Here is a 24,089-nt window from a genome sequence, read left to right as displayed (position 1 = left end):
CCATGACCCATTTTCACCAAACTTGGTAGGTAGCATCCCTAGGGGGTTAGGAACTCAATTTGTTAAAATGGGCACCATGCCCCACCCAGGGGGCCCCCAGGGGGGCCCAAACCCCCCAAAATTAAGGAATCTGTAAAAATCTTCTTCTCTAGAACCAGAAGTGATAGAGCTAAGTTAATACTATGAGTTAGTACATTGATGACTGTAGTTTCAAGTTTGTTCATGGCAGAATCAGGGGTGCCCCCCTTGGGACCCAGGGGAGGGGGGTGGGGAAGGGTTCTAATGGGGCCTAAATTGTACATTTTCATCATCTTCTTGAGAACCCCATGACCCATTTTCACCAAACTTGGTAGGTAGCATCCCTAGGGGGTAAGGAAATCAATTTATGAAAATGGGCACCATGCCCCACCCAGGGGGCCCCCAGGGGGCCCAAACCCCCCAAAATTAAGGAATATCTGCAAAAATCTTCTTCTCTAGAACCAGAAGTGATAGAGCTAAGTTAATACTATGAGTTAGTACATTGATGACTGTAGTTTCAAGTTTGTTCATGGCAGAATTAGGGGTGCCCCCCTTGGGACCCAGGGGAGGGGGGTGAGGAGGGGTCCTAATGGGGCCTAAATTGTACATTTTTATCTTCTTCTTGAGAACCCCATGACCTATTTTCACCAAACTTGGCAGGTAGCATCCCAAGGGGGTTAGGATCTCAATTTGTTAAAATGGGCACCATGCCCCACCCAGGGGGCCCCAGGGGTCCCAAATCCCCCAAATGAAGGAATCTTTATAAATCTTCTCTCGAATCAGAAGTTATATATAGAGCTGAGATAATACTATGAGTGAGTACATTAATGACTGTAGTTTCAAGTTTGTTCATAGGAGATCCAGGGGTGCCCCTCTTGGGTAGGGGGGGGGGGGGGGTGGTGGTTGGAAGGGTCCAAATGGGGGCCTGAATTGTACATTTTCATCTTCTTCCTGAAAACCTCATGATGGATTTTTGTCAAACTTGGCAGGTAGCATCCCTAGGGGGTCAGGATCTCAATTTATCAAAATGGGCACCATGCCCCACCCAGAGGGCCCCAGGGGGCCCCAATCCCCCGAAATTAAGGAATCTTAAAAAAATTGGGCCCTTATTGTACATTTTCATCTTCTACTTGAGAATGCCTGGTCAAATTTTGGTAGAGCTGTGAATAATTTAGATTAGTGACTGCGTGAAAGGTGAACTTGCGATACTCAGGTGAGCGCTAGACCCGCGGGTCTCTTGTTTGTAAAATCGTATTGTTATCACCGGACTATCCTTAGAACCACTTATGAAATATCTGACATTCCTATAGCGTTTTAATATTCTTTGATTGGAAAAAGACGTAAATTCGGAATGTAGCAAACAGTAAGCGGTATATGGGATGACCAAGTCCGTGAAGATAATTATATATATTTGTATTCTTTCCCCTGATACTGATGTTAGACAGAGAAAGGTTAACGAGAGGGCAGAGGTGTAGAACCAGAATTTTCACCCGATCCCCGCTATATCTCGAACATTGTGTATCGTAATACCATAACAACGTCTACACATGAGCTCTCTATAGTGTCTTTCGTCTGTTCTTAGTTAGCCATGTTTTGACCGAACACACAATCGCTCTCCACAGGATGTCTCTGGGCACGTGGTGAGTTACCTGTAAGCCCCCACCAGTCATGCAGAAGGTCGGGGTTCGGGATGCTACGGGACGATTCATCGACGCCTTCGACCTCATGGTCCAGTTACCATGGGGAGCTCTAACGTCCGTGGTCGTCCATCATGACATGACAGTCATGCAGCTGAAATCCGTCGTGGAGTTCGCCGTCGGTCTTCCAGCTGACCTCATGACGATTGGTTACCGTCGAAGCGCCTCGTTGGATGAGCACTACACACTGCGGGAACTTCGCATGATTCCAGGTGAAGCAGTGGACTCCCGTTATAACGAAGTCCTCGGGACCGGCAGTTTTCTTTCGTTATATCGAAATTTTGTTATACCGAGTAAATGAACAATTCATTAAAAAAAAAACCCACCCAAACATGAGCAAGACAGGAAAGCCTTTTTTCCCATTAGTGTGTTTTTTTCCCTCCAAATCGAATTTGAGATAATTTGTTTTATCCAGGCTTACACAATGTGTATAATTCACAAAACCAATGGTGATGAACTAAGAGTTTTACTGAAGTGATTGATTCGTTTGTGTAGGTCATCATGAAACAAAAATGCTGATGTCCCGAGAGAGGGAATGTTTGTTCAAAGTAATGTACAGAAACTCCTCACTCTTTCAAACTCCCTATAAACCACAAATTCTGTTTAGGAATCAGTGAAGGTACAATTACAATGGGGATAAATTTCTCAGAACTGAGGATATACATTGATATATATTCGTCACAGGCGATCGCATCAACGTGATCATCGAGTACGGATTCGAAGAGATCGTAGCAGGGGCGGTGTCGGGAAGCACACAGAAGGTCATCAATGACATCAGTAGGCACTGGGACGAGGATGACGTTGCTAGGCGACGGACGATCGTCATGTTCATCTCAGCACATCGCGGATACCACTTTCTAGTGGAAAGGTAAGTCGCTCTTTAATGAGGATTGCTCCAATTATTGTCACGCCATTATTTTCTTTTTGATCAAAGTACTTATTAGAAAAATCACCAGTCACATGCAGAATATGACAAGACATAAACGCGAATGATGAGCGAAAACAACGATGCTCCAGCATGTTATGTCAAATACTGTATGTTAACTTAGCACTGCACGCATGGACATTGCTTTTATAGTGAAAAATACACCTTTCGAAAGTATTTTAAAAGAAAAATATATAATGTGATAATTTTAGAATTCACTGTGGACGTCACGTGAACACTCTGGGTTAAAACCTGATCCTGCAAAATCGACGACTGATTAATGCACTGATACCTGACGCGAACACTCGATGATAAACGTGTTGCAAAGAATTCAGTTGTTGACTATTGAGGCGGAAGCTCTGTAGTGAATAATACAATCATGTCACATTTAATGGTCTTATGTATCAGTTGACAAGAGAGATAACTCTGTTTACATGATATCTTCCCCAGGATGCTGGAAGATGGAGCACACCCCGACTCGGTGTCACCCTCGGGGAGAACGGCCCTTCATATCGCCTGTGCCATGGGCAACGGTGGCTGCATCGACGCCCTTCTCCAGCGAGGCGCCAACACCACGCTAAAGGTACTTAACTTGCATTAAAGAATACATGGCAGGGGATTTTTTCAGCCTTGACCTTGCTTTTCCCGAGGATCCAGTTATAATAATCACTGTTCGAGCATTTCCAGGTACCCATCTGCGACCCCAATCATAATAGGAAAAATAATCAATTACTCAATCAATAATTTCAAGGTTTTAAAACATCGTCCAAGGATGCATGCACATGCAGCGCGAAACTCATATCATGTTTCGTAGTCTATAATTTTATAGCCTTAATTCAACTACTGGGTATACTAGTCATCAGTGGATGTTTCATGAAAACAAAATATTGACAAACTTTATTTTAGTCTAATATGTTTGGTTTTGCAAAGATCTAAACACTGGAAGAGAACGGTGAATTATTTGACATTATTTGATCAAGAACTGTATCGAACTTGAAGGTTCTGTGCAATATACACATCTCGCCTTGTCATCTCCTTGGGTTTCCCATAGGATGCCAACAACAAGACTCCAGCTCAGCTTGCTTTCAGCTGTGGTCAGCAGGAAGCTGAGCGCAGGTTGGTCCTCTATGAGCGGGCCAGAAAGAGGCAGACGAGACGGATAAGCAAGCAGGAAGACTGGCTGCAGACACTCCCATCCAACACCGGCTCGTCGTGGTCTCGCACCCCAAGGTTCCCCGTCTCTCGGCTGGCGAGGAGCGTCACACCCACCTTGGCCTTGCAAGAATTATCCCTGTCCCCCGCGCCAGGTATTAGAGTGACGCTATAAATCAGTGTATTATTATCCTATCAGGTCATGAAAGAAATTCACCCAAATATGAATTTGTATAAAACAAACGTACTGCTGAAATATCAGGACAGAGGATGCAACAAAGAGAATTGACAAACTAGGATAATGGAGGTCATTATGATACCTGGATGTACATCATCTTCAAATAGGCGTATGGTCGAATAAACTTCTTTACGGTAAAACTGCGAAAATGCTCCACTCACGAGCTAAGGCCGAATGACCGTCTTTTCACGAATCTCTATTCAGGGACGGCGGTGACGAAGTGGGCTCACAAGATGTGACCTTTGCTTGTCCTGAGTATTGTACGTAAATTTAATAGTGTTAATCTTGTTAGCAAGTCCTATAAAATCTGTCATTTAGAATTCCGCGTTGTCCGATGGTCGACTCATATGTGTCGTCCCTTTGGCCAATGACAATGTGAACTCATCCTAAAGACATAAGTTCTCAGATTGCGTCACAGAAGACGGTGAATCTTGCGGCTACCTTTTTCGGCCATTCAATGTCAGTACATCCATATCTAGTTGATATGAATGATGATTGGAATATGATTATGGATTTATGAAGAATTGTGCATCTGCCCTCATTGAAAGCATTAATAACTGAGGTTTGGATGGTGTGTTTACAGGCCCTGAACTTCACGTCAAGTCGTTACGGACAGCGGTAAAGACGACGAAAGCGGCTCGGGACTGGTCGGTACGGAGACTGACACAGGCCGACATCGGGCATTTTGACAACAGCAGCGAAAGCAGCATCGGCTCCGAGCACGACAACGATGCTGAGTTAACCCACCACGATGGGCAGAACTATGAAGGAGGAGAAAAAGTCGAGGAGAACTTTATGGTAAAATACAAAAACCTCATCGTATTAATATTAAAGACGTTGTGATAATACAAACTTAGTGGGCCTATGTATATGCATTGTGACTTTAGATTTGAGTCCAGTTGTCATGAGTTAGTGGTTCTTGATTACACTTTGCTGCTCGAGAGTTGTAACGTTATAGATTCAGAACCTTCGAGAAAGCTGAAGGGGTACAGGATGCGCTATACGAAGCTATCGCCATTTTTTAGCCGCATGTGTCATATTGTCAGTATTATATGTAGTAACTGAAATTTTTGAAATACAATGATGCTATGGCAACATATTTTTATGGGCACGAGAATTAAGTAAAAATCGGCAAATTCTGAAAAGCGTCAGTTCGTGGCGACAGGAAGACGGTACAAGCGAATGTTTATCATGTACATTTGTCATCTTCCAGACACCGGACACGAGTCGGTCAGCCTCCATCACAGACGACACTATTTCCATGGGAACGTCACCTCGGCCCCCGACATCACCCGCCATTCGACCGCCGCACCTCCTTCGTACAACAGCATGGCAACAGGACGGTCGAAGGGTCCGTTTCGAGGACCCAAGTGTCAGGACAACGCCAAGAATACACTCGGCACCTCTGCCGAAATCACTCGGAGCTGCGTCGGTTACAAACGACTTGGATTTTGAGGACTCGTCAAGTCTGAAGTAAGCCTCTATTAATGTACAATCCTCACAGATTACATCGCATCTTCCTTAACATCCATTCCCAGGGGTCATTTCATTTCATTTCCAACAACAAAATTGAATTGCAGTAGGCCTATTTTATAAGATATTTAATTACTTATACAAGTACACAAAATCATGCAATGTTTGCCACTCAGAAATCATCAGTATATGGGTCCATTACCCAGTCTCCCTCAGCTCATAACGTATGAGATCTTAATTCATTGATGTGAATGAGAACAAAATATGAATGTGGCCCAAATGAACTTGACGCCAATTTGAAATATTAAATTTTTTTAATACAATGTACCACCGTATTTAATACAACACGTCGGTCATTCTGCAGTTGATTGTTATTTCTGTTTGATATTATTCATTATGAAAATGGTTCCCCTTATTAGTACATCGAATAGCTTATAACTATTGTGATGTGAAGTAAAATGAAGTTTTTGTTTATTTCGTTAAATTTGTAGGTTCTCAGCCGATAGTAAATCTGCACGTAAGACTCAAGACTCGGGAAACACGAACAGGCCCCGCAGAAGTAGCAGTGCGAACATTTACGATAGAGCTCCGGTGAACTCTACGACTGCTGTCCGACCAGTGAGGGCAGCCTCGGCTAGGGTCCGAAGCGCCAGGTATAACCCCCACTATCCAGACGACCGTTATGGACAGGATGAAATAATGGACATGAGGCGGATAAAAGACGTGCAGGCCGTCCTGGAAGTCAGCGTAGGTCTACGGGAAACAACCGAGCAACCACTGCTATCCAACGGTCGCCGAAAGGCCACACCAGATGAGAACTGCAGGGCGTTCAATGACTGGCTGGAATCCAAGGTGCAGGGAGCGAAGGATAGGAAACTTCTGAACCATGTCCAGCGAATGCTTGATGAGGCATTTGGGCGAGCAGACGAGGAGATAAAGAGACAGGAAGAGAAACTCCCTCCAAAGAAGACAGGACAGTCATTCGATGACTGGAAGAAACAGAAGGAAGACGAAGCACGGAAGCGGAAGAAAGAGGCTCAGGAGAAGCAGCGGAAGGAGGAGGAGGCGCGACAACATCAAGCCTCGGTGGACGCCGAGAACGAGCTGCTTATCAAGGCTTGGATCCTACGTAGGAATCAGATGGAGCGGCAGAGAAGGCAAGGTGAAGCCAGAGACAAGCGGGAGAAACAGAGGCGGCTGGTCGAGCAGCAGCACGCCGCTCAGAGCGCCTTTCAAAAATGGCGGCTCAACAAGGAATGGGAAGAGTTGGTTAAACTCCGAGAAGGCATGGAATTCTTCGACAAGGCTGGCAGTATTAACAAACTCTCATTCAGACCGCCTCTTAAAAGGAAGAGGGTGCAATCAGCTTCCTCGTTGCGTAGCAACGGTAAACCGATTTCAAAAACTGCGTCGTGATGCCTTTTCTCAGCTAGTAATAAAACAATCCGTCCATCGTTATGTGAGGTTTTTCATATTTATATTTTGTCAATTTCTACTGCAATTCTTTTGCAATTTCTGTCTTGTCAAAAACTTGTTTCTGAAATAAACATTTTATCAGAAATCAAAGTTGCGTGGCAATAAAAGCCTGTTTGGTTTCTTGAGTGTTGTGCCGTCAAACTTTGCAAATGTGGACATTTTTAGAATATAACACATGCTGTCATGACAGGTGTCACATGCAGACATATTTATCACTCTGCAATAATAAGTGGTAGAAAATACAAAAGTGCCATAATTTTACTTGTGTGTGTACACCTAATTTACCCTACAATATCAACGGCCTTCTGCAAATACAAAACGGATGATGATACATCTGTATAATGCAAGCGTCACACCCAAGACTTCAACATGAATTGTCTGGTGTAGCCGACTGACCCTCAAGTTCTGTAGCATGATTTATGATATCATGTCTTCTTACCAATGTCTTATCGATGTTTACCGATGTCTGTACAATAAAATGAGGATTATTGAACATGACGTAGGTGATTGATAGCACAAAGTCATGTTGTATATGTGGCACCACTGTGGGAATTAAGCCATCGGTGGTGTGTGGCAACACTGCTGTGAGTGAATAATGGCGTAGAGCCTTGGGTGTGTAAGACCACTGTACATGTATTATGATGGTGGTCGTGGGACCACTATACGTATAAGTGAGTGATGACAGCCATGTGGTATGTGGGACCACTGCGGGTTTTATGTCAGTATTACAGTATTAATTTTGAGACGGAAGAATATTCATAATGACTGTACCGTAACCGGTACAGCTACTCAATACTCATTCGATTGGTCTTTTAACCAAATCTACATTGACGCCATCGATACATTATCTTCATACAAAGAGCTCTTATTTTGACATCCCTTATACCATCATTTTTTGAAAAAATCATAATAAAGGTAAATGCTATGTACTATTATATTGTTAAAAAATCCTGGACGTGCAGGCGGTGTATTAATGGCTGCTTAATCTTTCAGTCCACATTACTTTGTGAGTTAGTTGCAATAGATGAAATTGCTTAACCCTAATCTAATGGGGTACTTGAGACCAAGTTTTAAATTTGACCCCCTTCAGATCTCGGCCGCCGATCGCGCGATCGCCGCAAAATTTTGCCTGAACATAGAGCCGGATGTAAAAGATTACATGGTCATACAAAAGAAAAATTTTGATTTTCTATTTTCAGTAAATTAATTATGCAAATTTACGCATGAAATCATATTTTCACCTATAACTCCATTAAAAAGACTGAGTGATTGCTAAATTTTTGTGTAAGAGTTCCTTAAGACACATTGAACAATTTTCTTGTAAAGAAATAGCACAATCAAAATCAGTTTCTTTTGTTTTTTATTGTTTTGTTAATTTCTTATCTATTTCATTGTTTTTTTACCTTTTGTTTTCTATTGGTTTTTGGCCAAAATTTGTTGCAGGCACTTTTTCAAGCTTATCTACATTAAAAATTGTAATATTCTCGATATTTTTAATTTTGCATGTTACGTCACTTCTGACTTTGATATACTGTACTAAAACCCTATGTTATATTTTTGGAACCCACATCCTACAAGCTTTGCTTTTTAGTGGGTTCCTCATATTACACGTTAATTATATGTCCTTATACATTTGTGCATTATTGGTTCAAACTGACCATTGTGTGAAAAACATTTCTGCTTCAAATCAAATGGAATATAAAACTTGTACGAAATGTGGAATATGGAACATGAATAAAAAAAATTGATTAATTTCAATGGTTAAAAGTTGAAATAATCTAATTTATGTCAATTTAACCAAAAAACACAATTTGCATTGGATTTGCACACGATATCATGAATTTGAGCCATTTTCGGGTTGACATGCATACGCAAAACATTACGTAACTTCAGAACAGTGTACCCGGACATCACATATTTGGTCTCAAAATATGCGGGAGACTTCAAAGAAAAAAGTCATGAAGCGACGCGGCAAAATCTTTGCGCGTTGCGGAATCGCGGCGCGAAATGTTATGGGGGGGGGGGGGTCAAATTGACCCCCCAGTTAGAATAGGGTTAATACACAAATTGCAGTCCTTAATGCAGTGTATAAAGTAGCATGATGTTAAAGGAATTATTTTGCCAAAAGATACCCCAAAAGTAACAAAATTAATGCGTTTGAATGCATAGTCAAAGATTCTACTTTGGTATGTGATAAAACCTGGCAATCGAAACGGTGAGATATTGTTTCCATAGTTGCAGAGATAAAGAGCAGACACTATCATGCCTGATGGATGAAATTTGATTCCTGTTCAGGTGGATCGTCGCGCATGAACAAAACTAGACCTGTTTATTTGTGTATCTTTGCTGAATGCATGCCTGTCTTTGATCCGCAAAAAATAAAGAAGTCAATGTCTTCACTGTGCTGAGGGTGTATCGCCTAAGTATTTGTGTGTGCATGACGCTTATATTATGTTTACTATATAGGAGCTACTACTGTAGCAGTACTACGTCGTAATCTCTACGGTGCGTGTGTATACACACGTTTGTGGTTAAAATGGTACAACGAGAAAATAGAATAGATTATAGGGACCTGTATAACAAGCTATGAAAACAAGTCACTACTACGTATACATTTTACAAGTCATCACGACAAATATTTTGATTACAGGAGTTTTTTCACAGTACTACCAAATAATAATAATAATAATAATAATAATAATAATAATAATAATAATATGAAAGTAATAGTAATAATAATAATAATAATAATAATAATAATAACAGTAATGATAATAATGATAATAAGCAGAAAGTTAATAAAACTGAGCCATGGTGGAAAAGACGGCTGGAGGGACAAATAACGGAGATGAGGGCTGCTATAAGTAAACTGACTGAGAGCGAAAAGAGGCACTCTCAAATTGAGAAAAGGTACAACGTAAAAGAAAAAGGGAGGACTGTCGTCATTGAAGAGCTCAAGCAGCGTGTGACGGCGAAGGCTGCAAAGGTAAAAAGATACCAACAACGTGTAACGCAATTCAGACAGAACAAGCTCTTCAAGACGAACCGAAGAATTTATATGAGGAATTGCGTGGCACTAGAAATCACCAGGAGGAACATCCAGACCCAGTCGAATGTCGACAATTCTAGGGTAAGATTTGGGGTAATCCAGTTGAACACAACAAGGATGCACAATGGCTAACAGATGTCAAGAGACAGCTCAAACATGTCGAGAAACAAGAAAACATCTTCATTGATACACAAAAAGTGAAGAAACAACTGAGCAAAATGCCGAACTGGAAAGCATTAGGGCCAGACGCAGTGCATGGATTTTGGATCAAACATTTCACGGCAGTCCATGAGAGAATAGCAAAGCAACTACAGCTTGCCCTAGAGAGCGGGGAGGTTCCCCACTGGATGACCACAGGCACTTCGCAGGACGGTCCTCATCATGAAGGACAAATCCAAAGGTAATGTTGCCTCAAATTACAGACCTATAACTTGCTTAACCCTAACTAGGCCGGGTTGGGGGGGGGGGGGGCCTCCGAGGCCCCCCCCCCCCCCGACGTTTCGTGCGATGTATCGCTAACGCGAAAAACTATCGCCGCGACGTGTCATGACTTTTTTCTTCGAGTCTCCCGCATCTTTTGACACCAAATTTGCGACGCCCGGGCGCGCGGTTCCGAACTTACGCATAAATATGTACGTGCATGTCAGACCAAAAATTGCTCAAAAACGTGAATTCGTGTACAATTTCAATGCAAATTGTGCTTACAAGCAAATGTCATAAAAGTATGATTATTTGGGGGTTTTATTGATTAAAATCAATTAATAACATATTTTCCTGTTCGGAACAATGTCGCGGACAAGTTTCATCGAAAAAACAATGAAAAACATAAAGTCAAAAAACGAAGAAATACATAAGAAATTCAAAAAACAAAATACTTAAGAATTTTTTTCTGATGGCACAATTTCTTTCACTTATATTTGCTCAGGACACTAAAAAGAATATTTACACAAAAGATGTGCTCATTTTGAGCTTTATTTAGTGATTTATACCAAATTGATTTCATGCATCATTATGCATAAATTAGCATAATTTAGCATAAATGATATATTTTTTTCAATTTAACTTCGTAGTACTTTAGATTACATCATAGGCAATGTGTGTGCCAATTTTCGTCGCGATCGCGCGGTCGATGGCCGAGATCTGAAGGGGGGGGGGGCCTGGGGCCCCCCCCCCCCCCCGGCTCTATGATCTACCTAAATACTAAGTATAGCCCGGCCTGGTTAGGGTTAAACATGATATGGAAGTTAATGACTGGCATCATAGCGAATGAGATGTATAGCTTCATTGAAGGGAAGGACTTATTCCCTGTCGAACAAAAAGGTGGGCGGCGAGGGTGCAGAGGAACTAAAGACCAACTACTTATTGACAAAATGGTGATGAGAAATTCCCAGAGAAGGAGGACCAACCTGTGTGTAGCCTGGATCGATTATAAGAAGGCTTATGATATAGTGCCTCATTCGTGGATCGATGACTGCTTGCAAAAGTTCGGACTTGCAGATAACATCCGAGCTTTACTGACTAATTATATGAAGGCATGGTGCACAACCCTCACATCGAATGGCAAAGATCTTGGTCAGGTGAGAATACAACGAGGAATATTTCAAGGGGACTCATTGTCACCTCTTCTCTTCGTTATATCATTCATCCCACTTACAAGCGTTCTGCGAAATGTATCGGCCGGTTATGACCTCGAAGGAAATCATGTCTCTCTCAATCATCTGCTGTTCATGGACGACCTTAAGCTCTTTTGCAAAGACGAGAAGCAGTGCGACAAGCTAGTTCAAACGGTTCGTCTGGTCGGCAAAGACATCGGCATGGACTTAGGCATCAACAAGTGCGCTACCCTGGTTATGAAGAGAGGGAGACGAGTGAAGAGTGCAGGAATACCACTCCCTGATGGAAGAATACTACAGAGTTTGGAGGAAGGAGAGAATTACAAATACCACGGAGTGTTGGAATCTGATGATGTCTCGAACAATGCTATCAAAGTGTCTGCGACGAAGGAGTACTTCTCACGTGTAAAAAGTGTACTAAAATCACACTTAAATGGCGGACACGTGATCACAGCTCTAAACACCTGGGCGGTAGCAGTTTTGAGATACACAGGAGGAGTGGTCGAATGGACGAAGGCGGAACTGGCTGCTATGGATCGGAAGACAAGAAAGATGCTCTCGATCTAAAAAAAACACCAAATGAGTGCTGATGTCGACAGGTTGTACCTGCCAAGGAAAGAAGGAGGCCGAGGGCTCGTGAGTGCATCAGATTGCGTCGAAATAGGGCAAATCAGCCTCAACAATTACATAAACAGCAGTGAGGAAAACCTCCTTCGAGCCGTTCTGGTTGAAAGTGGAAATAATGTAAACGTCATTGATCCACTTACTTTCAAAAGCAAGAAACGAACAGAAAGATCCGCAAAGTGGAGAGAAAAGCAGCTGCACGGGCAGTTTTGCAGAGAGACGGAGAACATCAGCAGTAATGACACATGGTTATGGCTGAAGAAAGGAGAACTGAAGAAGGAGACAGAAGGACTGATCATCGCTGCCCAAGAGCAAGCACTGTCAACAAATGCTCTGAAAGCCAAGATACAGAAGAGAGATGTGGATGCCGCATGCAGGATATGCCGAGAAAGAGACGAGACAGTGCAACATAATTATCGTATGTGGCTGTAGTAAACTGGCGCAAAAAGAGTACAAAAGACGACATGACAAACTGAAAATGATCAAGTTAAAATCCTGTGGGATTTCGACGTTCAAACTGACAATGTCATCCAACACAGGCGTCCGGATATCATCGTCGTAGAAGGGGCTCGACAGATGTGCACAATCGTCGATGTCGCGGTACCGGGAGACAGCAGAGTAGCCGAGAAGGAGAAGGAAAAGATAGAGAAGTACCAAGACCTTGCCAGAGAGCTTCGCCGCCTGTGGAATATGAGAGCGAAGGTGATCCCTATTGTCGTTGGAGCACTCGGAACAACGCCAACGCAGCTGCGACGGCACTTAGACGACGTTGGTGTGCCCGATCGGGTGCAAATGCTCCAAAAAGCAGCATTGCCGGGGACGGCACGAATCCTGAGAAAAGTACTGGAAGTCTAAGGTTCCAGGATGGAACTTGACGTGATATTAATCTCCAAGAGATATCTTGTGAAGATAGAGATGATAATAATAATAATAATGATAATAATAATAATAATAAAACACCATTCTGACATTTTTTAAAAACACATTCCCCGTCTGTGTATCGATCGACATATATACACTTTACTTATTGTATGTAGTTTGGACATTCGCATAAAAATGACCCAATGTTTACAAGCAAACACATAGGGGTTAGTCCTGCTGCATATGTAATTTTGATTATAACAGAGCAGCAAGAAATGCTAGTAAATAATTCACATATACAAATCTGTATTTCTTTGTTATAATGAATGTGTACACAATATGTGTGTGTGTGTATGTGCGTGTCTGTGTTTATATATACATTTCTTTTTTAATTTTCATGGTTCAAATGCAATAGTGGAATTGCAAGAATATACACTCCGGTAATGCAGTTTGGTATACATAGTGATTATGGTATAGCTACATGTATACACAGTCAAATACACTTTTTATTGTCGGTAAATACAGTATGATAAACCAAACCCTAGATTGTACTGTTTCGAGTTTTGCGTTTATGTACACAGACACAGACACAGACACACACACACACACACACACACACAGGTGTGTGTGTGTGTGTGTGTGTGTGTGTGTTTTCCATAGCCTATTTTTATGTCTAGGCTCGATTCACTTGTGATGTGACTGCCTAAAAAAAGAAAAATGTTTACCAGAGGGAGAATTTCAAACGTAATGTTACCGAGCACTTCGACGAAAATATTCAACTCTGAAGGATCGAAGAACTGACAATATTAACTACTCAAGAAGCAGAAGATGACGACGACGACGACGAAGAAGAAGAAGAAGAAGAACAACAACAACACCAAAAACAACAACAACAACAACAATAACAACATCTGTCTTATTTTCATAAATTTCAACTCACCTACGATCTTTGATACTGCAGCATTGGGGCAGAGGAAGGTGAAAGTTAAGTAAAATCAAGGAGGTTCAAGAGATGGAGTAACAACAGTCTTATTCCCTTTGATTCCATGTTTGATGCCACCACTCAGATTATGAAGTATGTGCTAAACTGGAGCTGCCCCATACAGATAGGAAGACAACTGTATCATGTGGCATTGCATCATGACTCGTCACTCTCTAAGGAAGATATGTCTTTATGATGGTAATTACTTTTCGCTGTCCATTCTTATAAAAATATGAGCGGTACGTATATATATACAGGCACAGACACGGGGATGTGCGAATAAAAATTGCTCAAATATTGATGAAATAAAAATCGAAATTACTCGCCTTTTACATAACCTTACACCAATCTAACATATGAATGAATAAAGAACTATATTTGAAGATTATACCATATCACTTTATTTTGTCGGAGGTGATCGGAAAGATGATAAAATCGGCTTTCCAGTGAGGGAACAGTTTTGAATATTTTTACGACATACAGTTCAGATTTACACTTTTGCACATATTTCTGGACGGGATTTGTTTTTCTTTCATATGCCTTATCATTAAGTGAAATTTCATTTCATTCAATAAATAAAAGAATGAAATATAGCCGACGCTATATGTTTGCGTTCAAAATGAATCTTTGCTCAGAAAAACGGCGACATCGAACCCCGCTCATCAAAGGCACAAATGCGCCTGCGGATGTGTGTGTGTGTGTGTGTGTGTGTGTGTGTGTGTATGTGTGTGTGTGTGTGTGTGTGTGTGTGTATGTATGTGTGTGTGTGTGTGTGTGTGTGTGTATGCGTGTGTGTGTGTGTGTGTGCATCAATAGAAAACTGACAAACTGCTGTGAGTACTGACCTGAATGCAGTGTGATTAGGGGAGAAATCCAAATCCTCTACAAGGATTTACCCCATGTCGAGGGAGCGTATCCACCTTGGCCAATCAATTTAATTCAATTCAATTCAATTCAATTCAATTTAATTTAATTTAATTTAATTCAATTTAATTCAATTTAATTCAATTCAATTCAATTCAATTCAATTCAATTTAATTTAATTTAATTCAATTCAATTCAATTCAATTCAATTCAATTTAATTCAATTCAATTCAATTCAATTCAATTCAATTCAATTCAATGTTTTTATTTCATTTCTCGACAAGAACATATCGACATCACTATTTGGGTAACAGAAAATAAGGTACGTAGGGCCTATAGAAAACTATGAAGGATGAAAAGAATGTACAATGATATTAGCACATTACGATAATTATACATTATCATAAAACTCAAGCGATTAGAAGTAAGTAAGCAATATGCAAAATTCGAAAAATGGAGGGACCCAGTAAAAAGACAAAGCTTGTAAGATGTTGGGCCCCTCAGAAGAAAACCATCAGTTGAGAGCAGAGAAAAAGTCTGGAAGCCCACTTTAGAAAGAGAGATCAACAAAAACAGGCAGATATACACACAAATAAACATGAAACGGGACTGAAATACGAGTGACATGAGACAAAATGAAACAAAACTAACATTACAGTATAAGAACAGAACAGAACAGACGAAAACGTTCAGCAGAGACAGTGATCTCGTCAGAAGTATGTTGAGAGAGTGGGAAAAAAGTGACGCGAGAAAGAACTGGGTAATAGAGATATAATCGCAGAAATATCCTAGTCTTATTTATGAGTATAATAACATATAGGAGCTAGAGTATTATGTAGTAATTAGTACGTGATAACGTAGGTTCTTATATAGATAAGGTTTTATAGCAGCTGGTTAATTCAATTCAGTAGAATTATAAGATTTCAATAGACAAACATTTCAGTTTCCTCTTGAATGACTATATAGAGGGGGCATTTTTGATATCGAGATGCAAGAAATTCCAATAACTCGGGCCAGTATAAACAAAATGTGTTCTTATGGCTAAATCGTACTGCGAAGAGGAACGTCGATTTAGATATTCATGAAATGACTGACTTTTAAGGAACATGGAATGGAAAAAATCAGGAAGAGTTATTGTTATACATATACACTAATTGTCCAAAATTAAATGAAAACAAATCTCTAAAATTTAATAGCTTATTACTACACTGTATAGCAAACAGTGCATCTGTGAGAACGTATCGGAGAATAACAATTACCCGTATACTGACTGAATTAAAAAAAAATAGATGTATTTATAAACAAGGTGCTGAGTTGATAAATAGGCCTACTGCGTAAATTTTTTCAACTAAATTTTGTTTTCAGCTTAAAAATCGCTTATAGTATGCGGGGTGGTATGAAACGCTTGTTGCTCACGCATCAGTGATCACTAATGAGATCATCGATCCCTCGACTATGCAGCGCTGACCCCATATCAACGTTGGGGGCGCATGGCGCGGGAGCAGTGCCAAAGATTTCCATAAGCTGCATGCTGTAATTATCCTACATAGAATTAAACGCGCGGGGCTATGGTAAGCTGTCTTTGATCATACAAACGGGGGTGTAGTGTATACGGCAGCAGGACTGCAATTGACTGCAATTCTTCGAAGATCTCGGAACTCTCTCTGCGAAAAACATGCCGTATGCTAATCAGCCAACTATACAGCTAACTGAACTTACGGACGATAATGTGAAATTCATCATTGAAGACACTGATCTCAGGTACGGTAGATATAAAATCTATCCCATAACTTACTGTAGACTATTTGTCCGTATGGGGTCGCTGCTGCGGTTAACTGTAGACCTACTAAATAGTTAGATGACTTTGATGCTGTAGGCCCTATGTGCGAAGCGCTATACAGCGACGCGACTTGGCTGTGTTTGAGTAAATTTAGATCTCTAAGTAGACCTAAGTAATTTAGACGCGCTCTAATAAACCATGCTAACGCCCCGGTTAGTGCCTCTAGATAACTCACTGTACTTTACAGTTAGAAATTTATGGTATTCTATTGGCAGTGATGGGCAAAACTTACATTAACTTCGAAGTTTTAGTTTAGTTTTTAGCTCAGTTTTGTTGGTGTGAAAGATATGAAAAGAAAAGGGTTTATGAATGACTGCAGATCATGAATGGATGTTGGCTTAAATCTGACAGCGACCAGCCCAAATGCGAAGCGTGTTCATGATCAGGCTGCGGATGAATAAGCTAAGGATTTGGTATTTGTGTCTTGAACTTTGCCTGTGAAATTCAACATCAAAATTTGATTTATTTTGAGAATACATAATTTAGATCTGCACATATAGGGTAAGAGCACCAGTATTCGGTCAGCTACTAGTACTGGTATTCGGTCATTTAATATCACTAGTCACCAGCCAGTAAGTTCAACTGTCACAACACACGCAAATCACATTAATTCACATACTTGCACACTCATTCACAACAGGAAACTCCCTTAGCCCCCCTCCGAAAATCCATCCAAAATCCCAAATTTTACCGTCAAAAGTGCAGAATCGGCGCTACTTTCCAAAAACGCTCGCGGATGAGGCCCAGTGTTAAGAGTGGGTCGCCATAAAGCGCTAAAAATCGAGAAATGGGCCATTCTCTCGCGGGATTTTTGGCTTATCGCAAGCTTGGAGTGTGATGGTATCCTCAAAAACGCAAAAGAAAAACAAAATTTCCGTATGTGCCGATACAGTGTCTCAATGTACAAGGGTTGAATGCAAGTGCCGATTCCCCAGTATTCGGTCACCAACGGGCGCCGCAACGTCGCCTATGCAATTTTGCGCCAACAAGGTAGTGCACGCGCGCATTTTTCAGCTGCCTTGAACACCCATGGACTTTGAATGCACATATCGCGTGACCGAATACTGGTCGCGGTGACCGTATTCTGGGGAATTTTCAAGGTGATATATTTTGGGATTTTGGAAAATTCTGTGTGATATTTAACAAAATGAAAATTGAGATTAAAGAAATTTGATATATTTCACATACATTGCTGTAGATATGATGTATGTATGTATTATTTTAGTTTGAAAAATATTGCAAAAAAGCTTAAGTAACCGAATACTGGGGATGTTACCCTATGTAGTTTGTAGAGCTTCTAACTGTTAGTTCAATTGTCAAAATGACTGTTCGTTGACAGCTTGTGCTGTACAAAGCAAAATTTGGTTCCTCAGATAGATTTTGTCCCTTTCTTTCTCATGTTTTTTTTTAGATTTGGTCCATCATAAACATTATAAACCTGTCCTTAGCATAGAATACTGATGCACTCGAAGGATTTGGAACCTGTGCACAGGTACAATTGTATGGCACCCACATCAAAGTTCAACCTCCCATGCCATACCAAGGTTCAAGGATCGTGCTGGTATGCAAAGTACCTACATAGGTTTGTACATGTGGCAGGCGGTCAAATTTTAGACAGCGATGTGGTCGAATCATGGGTGGCGTGTTACACCGTATATGTGGCATGTCTTTTGAATTTATAGTTTCTGACTTGAGAAGCCTAACGAGTTAGAATGACTATTCAATACATGGATACACCATAATGAGTAAAAAAACAATTCTGTTCATGTAAATTCTATTCCTTTTTTATTTGTCTCTTTTTAGTGTCGCCAACAGCATTCGAAGAATCATGTACGCAGAGGTTCCAACAATAGCCATCGATTGGGTGGAGATACAGGCCAACAGCTCAGTGTTGCATGATGAGTTTATCTCACACAGAGTGGGTGAGTCTGCAGGAACTGGAGCACTAAATTCTACATTGAAACGTATTTCATTTCTTTTTTATGTTGAGTTGCATGCAATGTTCAAATCTGATGTGTTTCTGTGCTCCACATAAGTTCTGTTTTGTGGATGAAGTGTCTTGATGTTGATGGACATCACTGAGCCTCTGTGTAATACCTTAAAAGATAGCTGGGGAAGTTGCATCTTGGTATGATGTTTCCTTGTAGGTAGATGATGCTGCCGAAACCTAGCTACATTAACAATACCATTTCAGGCCTCAAATACAATTCAGCTCCTCTTTGCTCACATTTACATAATTTCTAACACTAAATGATCGTATGATTTGATAAAATATCTTCAGAAAGTTATTCATATAGATTACAATAATGAAAATTGATAAGATTGTTTTTTTTTTTTATATGCATATAGGTCTCATTCCATTGACAAGTGATGAAGTGGTGGACAAGATGAACTTCAACAGAGTAAGTAAAATCCCTGAACTTGTAGCAATATGAAATGACTTTCATGAATCAAGAAACAAATTGCAGCACAAGATCACATAGTGAACATAAAATCAAAGTATTAAAAAAAAATTGACTGTTGAGTTTTGGGAAAGTATGCAGTCCCACAAAAACTCATTTCGATATGCGTTGAAGTGCACTACAGGCTAAATGATTTTTTTTTCTTTTCCAAAAAAAAAAGGGGGGGGGGGGTGGGGGAGGATGGGGGGAGAAAAAGAAGGAAAAAAAAGTAAGGGAGAAAGGAAACAGAAAGACTTAAAAAAAAAAGAACCAAAGACTCCCCAACAAGGGATTCTTATCCTTGTAATACTTCATAATTAGGAGTGAGCTTTCGTATGACAGTTTCCAAGTTTTGACCCTGCCCCGTGTGTTATATTATTGGATGAGATGTTCTACGTATGATACTCCTTTTGACCCAGGAAGGTAGATACAAGTAGTGTAGTTACCTAGCAAATGCTGAGACAATGATGATGACAAGGCAGCCAGGAGGAGCAGTGATGATGTTGATAAGGCTGTCTAGAGTTTATAAAATCATATCTATGTTACTTTCTTATTTACAGGATTGCACATGTGAAGAATTTTGTGCGGACTGCTCAGTTGAGTTGACACTCGATGTCAAGTGTACAGACGACCAGACACGCCACGTCACGTCTCGGGATCTGATGTCCAGTAACCAGAAAGTTGTTCCAGTTAGTAACAGTGTCTTGATTGTTATGGATATCTGCAGTTTGTTGGATTTATACATAAGATTATTGTAATATAGTGGCTAGTTCCTTCAGGGCGAACACAAAATGCCAAACTTGTGATTGGGTGAAAAATTATCATGCAATCCTTTCAGTGTGAACTATATGCATGAAGAATTAATATTTGACTTATTTTTGGTCTTCAATGGACAAACATGAAATAACTTAAACAAAATTGACTGAAAACCATTTAACACGTTGAGGACGAGTCCCGAGTTTACTCAGGCAAGTGTCTATGGGAAATGCATGTTGTAGCAAAATCAGTCCTTCCTCAATGGGTTAAGAGGGCTAAGAGATGTTTTGTATGTGAAACCAGTAGGATCTTTTTTTTTTTTTAGAGTGTAATATTTCATATTTGGGTGTAAAACTTTAGGCTTCATATGTGTTATGTATCATACTTGCATCCATACAGTACAATGCTCACTAACACCTTTGTAGAATTATTAATGCCACAAAGATTTCCATTGCATTTTGTGATGATTTGGTAGCAGAAAATCTTGTTGGAACAAGAGCGCTTGGACCATCAATTTTGTCTCTTTATAAACAGTACCTACAAAATGCACTAAAAAAGATACCACCTTCCATAATGAAAACTTAAGACCACTGAATTTACCCCATTGAAAATGTTATCTAGTTATAAGTGAGAATGTTATGACGGGGTAAATATAATCAAGCTTTCCTTCAGTATATTTCTGTATGTGTACATGTAATTCAACTTATGTGAACTGGTGATGTCTTTAACGTTTCATCTGTGATGATAAGATACTAGCATGTTGGGTTTGGATTCTTTCAAATGTCATCAATTGCACCTTGATATGTACATCTGTATGCCCATTTGGTTGTGGTATTTTGATGAGTTTACTCATAGTTTGAGTGTAACTCTTTCTGATTTTCTCGTCAGGTGCCATCAAGAAATCAGGAGTCCAGTGATTATGGTGAAACTGATGGTGAGTTGCTATGGTGATACAAAAATCTGTGTTGAGAGGAGTTAGGATGACATTATGGAGAGTAATTTTTTGTTTGTTTGTTTGCTTGCTTTTTCTTCAAAATGACAGTTGTACTTCAATGTTATCTGAATTCGAACCTAACTGTTTGATGTGTTTCAATTTCAAATAGAGGGGTTATGATACTGACAAGCTGATCTGTTCCAGGCTAGGGACCTTGATCTTGAAAAAGTGACCTCATTTAGTCTTTGAATGTGCCCGTGTGGCATTTGCCAGCATCAGATGCATGGGTGCTTATAAATTTCTCATGAATATTTATTAGGAGAATACAGCCAACCTTGCCTGAGTCAAATCTATTTAGACTTAAGGAAAGCTTCGACTTAGAGAAAATTCAAGTTAAGAGGGATTAAAATCAAAAGAGTATAAAGAGAAGAGGACTTGTAAAGACCTTAGACTTAAGTGATTATTCGACTTACAGTATGCGAGGTCAACTTGTTTTTGTTTTTTTATGTATTTGCCAGTACTGGCACTGTTGCAGGCCTGAATTTGATGAAACCTATATTCTGTTCATATGACTCTCTTTCATTCAGTAAAGTCAATTTGAACATGGTGTGAAATTGCCCTTTTATGTAAAATTCCAGAGTCCCATTGTACAAAAGCATTCACAACCATCACGATATGGAGCATTTGTAGCTGTCATGGTTATCACAAGACAGTAATTAGTGCATATCTTGTTGTCTGTTGGAACTGAAATTATAACTGTCAGTGATCACAGGTCTGTAGATGAAACATGGTCCATGTTTGACCCCAGATTTCACTCTGAATTCAAACTCTGTGCAGACATTCTGATTGTGAAGCTTAGGAAAGGACAGGAGCTGAGATTAAGAGCCTTTGCCAAGAAGGGTTTTGGCAAAGACCACGCCAAGTGGATCCCCACAGCAGCCATAGCCTTTGAGTATGACCCAGACAATACGATGAGACACACCATCTACCCCAAGCCAGAGGAATGGCCCAAGAGTGAATATTCAGAGTTGGAGGAAGACACAGGTGAGTGCTGTCAAACTTTCGCCACTGATCTGAAATCTCTGACTGGGTGCTTTTAAACTTTCATACAGTCTGAAATCTCACCATAATTCAGCACCTTGTCTCTGCAATAGAGCTTCCTTGGTGTACATGTATAATGTGTAATACTTTCCTTATGATGACATTCCATGTTAATGTTCCAGCTTCCTAGAGGCTTACCATGCCTCGAAGTATCTTACTTAAGCTTCTTACTTAATCACATTCCTGTGAAAATGTTTGTATACACAACGACATATTCATAACCGGGGGGGTTCTTTTTATTTCTTTTGTTTTTAACAAAAAAAGGGGGGGGGGGCATGCGCCGGTTGCGCCCCCCTCTGGATCCGCCACTGATAACAAATAGTATGTTCTGCTGGTTACTCATTCCATTTATATTACTAGCATATGAACGTTTGAAAATCTGGGACCACAGCAGGCACCTCGTAGCAAGTGGTATCTCTTTGATGTTGATCTTGTTACACAGAGCTTGTCAAGGGGTAATAGGATTGTACACCTTAAATGAAATGTGTAGAACTCTTCCCAAAGCAATGAAAAATGCTCTGAGAGTGGTACACTGTATTTGTTTTTCTTCTTCTCCTGTTCCCCATACAGCTCAGGGAGACTTCGACCCCAGAGCTGAGCCAAACAAATTCTTCTTCAATGTGGAGTCGGTTGGTGCACTCACACCAGAGAATATAGTGTTTAGTGGACTGTCCATACTGAAGAAAAAGCTTAGTGACTTGCAAACACAGCATAGCCATGAGGCACAGGCACAGGCAGAGGGCTTGACCATTAACTGACCTCCACAGCTGGACATGTGAAGACATACCAGTACTGATGAGAACACATAGGACAATGTGCTTGCACTCGTGTATTGTACAGAAAAGAACTGAGCAAAATGCTGTCTAGATGGCCGCTGCTTCAGAAGTTTGAAATGTTTCTGTCATCAGAACGGAGGTTCAACTGATGGAGTTACGGATCATCATGGCAAAGGATGGCAGGAAATTGAAATGTGGAATTGATGGTGATGATTGTGTTGGAGGGATGTGATGCATAGCTAGTATGTGTATCTGTTTCTGTATGTTTGTGTGTATGTTTGTGTGTATGTTTGTGTGTATGTTTGTGTAAAAGAGGTCATCAGAGGGGCATTTCATGAAGCATTTTGGTCGGATATTTTCTGACAACTGTTATAAGCTACTGAAATCCTTGCATCTTATTGGCTGAGGGCAGATTTGTCTGACTAATTTGTCGGACAAAACACTTCATGAAATGCCCCCCTTGTATGGCAGAAGTAAGGGGTCAAGGCACAGGTTAGAGTGTAAATGAAATTTGTGTGTTTCATGTAAAGGTAACATACTTTCACACAGCATTTAGTTCACCTTTCCCATTGGGTTCAAAGTTCTTACACTGTTCATAACTTGGTGTGATGATGATATGCCTTGTGAATATTGAAAGGGGCAGACATCAAGTGGAATGGCATTGTTCTATTTGATTTCTAGATTAAAGTGGAGGTTGGTCTGCTGTTGATAGAGATCTGTGAGGACATTGTTTGAAAAGAAAGAGTTGCCGTCTCTGTACTAGACCAAGAGTAAAGATTTTAAAGTCTGTATGTGTCAAACTGTACCATGATGTTGACAACAACATGTGATCAAGGTAACCTGTGGGTGATCCTTGTACATAGTTTGTGGACCTTTTGTCTTCTGAGAAAGAGAGTTCAGGTTGAGATCATATTCTTGGTTGTGAGTGAGCAAGGCTTTGGAAACGTGTTTTGTTGAGATACACATTGTACAGCATTGTTTATGTGGAGACATTCTTTTGCCAACATACATGTACATGTTTGTAAAGAGTGATGCTTGATAATGCGTGTGTGTGTGTGTGTGCGTGTTTAATTTTATACTGGATGCAATTTTCAGAGTTGTTAATTTAACATTCTGTTTTCCCCATGATTCTATTAAGAACGAAGTGATATGTGGTTCATTTCATTCACCAACAAGACCACTGAATTTTTTTTTTTGTAATATCATTATTCACTTCTGAGAAATACACACACAGAAATAAATGGTCTCTTTGCAAGTATGTGAAAAAAA

At 40.4% G+C, this 24,089-nt stretch overlaps 2 protein-coding genes across 2 annotated transcripts; both read left to right on the top strand.

Moving 5' to 3' along the window:
- The first annotated feature begins 1,686 nt into the window (after nucleotides 1-1,686).
- LOC139717127 (uncharacterized) lies at nucleotides 1,687-6,919 on the top strand. The gene is made up of 7 exons (XM_071628628.1): nucleotides 1,687-1,927; nucleotides 2,400-2,583; nucleotides 3,091-3,223; nucleotides 3,692-3,947; nucleotides 4,614-4,828; nucleotides 5,244-5,503; nucleotides 5,995-6,919. Exons 1-7 carry the CDS (start codon nucleotides 1,687-1,689, stop codon nucleotides 6,917-6,919), a joined length of 2,214 nt encoding a protein of 737 aa, XP_071484729.1.
- Nucleotides 6,920-16,559: 9,640 nt separating this feature from the next.
- LOC139717176 (DNA-directed RNA polymerase II subunit RPB3-like) lies at nucleotides 16,560-22,815 on the top strand. Its single transcript, XM_071628676.1, has 7 exons — nucleotides 16,560-16,733; nucleotides 18,616-18,734; nucleotides 19,162-19,214; nucleotides 19,814-19,942; nucleotides 20,898-20,943; nucleotides 21,781-21,987; nucleotides 22,615-22,815. Exons 1-7 carry the CDS (start codon nucleotides 16,648-16,650, stop codon nucleotides 22,800-22,802), a joined length of 828 nt encoding a protein of 275 aa, XP_071484777.1. The 5' UTR covers nucleotides 16,560-16,647; the 3' UTR covers nucleotides 22,803-22,815.
- The last annotated feature ends 1,274 nt before the right edge of the window (nucleotides 22,816-24,089 follow it).

This window comes from Diadema antillarum, unplaced genomic scaffold (assembly GCF_040938485.1).
Source record: "Diadema antillarum isolate AM-2024a unplaced genomic scaffold, OU_Dant_1.0 scf00000072, whole genome shotgun sequence".
In the NCBI taxonomy this organism is placed as follows: domain Eukaryota; kingdom Metazoa; phylum Echinodermata; class Echinoidea; order Diadematoida; family Diadematidae; genus Diadema; species Diadema antillarum.
Note: the sequence above shows the minus strand (reverse complement) of the source record. Positions and strands in the feature narration are given on the sequence as shown.

Excerpts from the sequence above, each read along its gene's own strand:
- LOC139717127 (XM_071628628.1), top strand. The coding sequence starts at position 1,687 with ATGCAGAAGGTCGGGGTTCGGGATGCTACGGGACGATTCATCGACGCC. Across the intron at positions 2,584-3,090 it reads TACCACTTTCTAGTGGAAAG|GATGCTGGAAGATGGAGCAC; the intron begins GTAAGTCGCTCT and ends TATCTTCCCCAG. Across the intron at positions 3,948-4,613 it reads ATCCCTGTCCCCCGCGCCAG|GCCCTGAACTTCACGTCAAG; the intron begins GTATTAGAGTGA and ends GTGTGTTTACAG.
- LOC139717176 (XM_071628676.1), top strand. The coding sequence starts at position 16,648 with ATGCCGTATGCTAATCAGCCAACTATACAGCTAACTGAACTTACGGAC. Across the intron at positions 19,215-19,813 it reads ACAAGATGAACTTCAACAGA|GATTGCACATGTGAAGAATT; the intron begins GTAAGTAAAATC and ends TCTTATTTACAG. Across the intron at positions 21,988-22,614 it reads AGAGTTGGAGGAAGACACAG|CTCAGGGAGACTTCGACCCC; the intron begins GTGAGTGCTGTC and ends TTCCCCATACAG.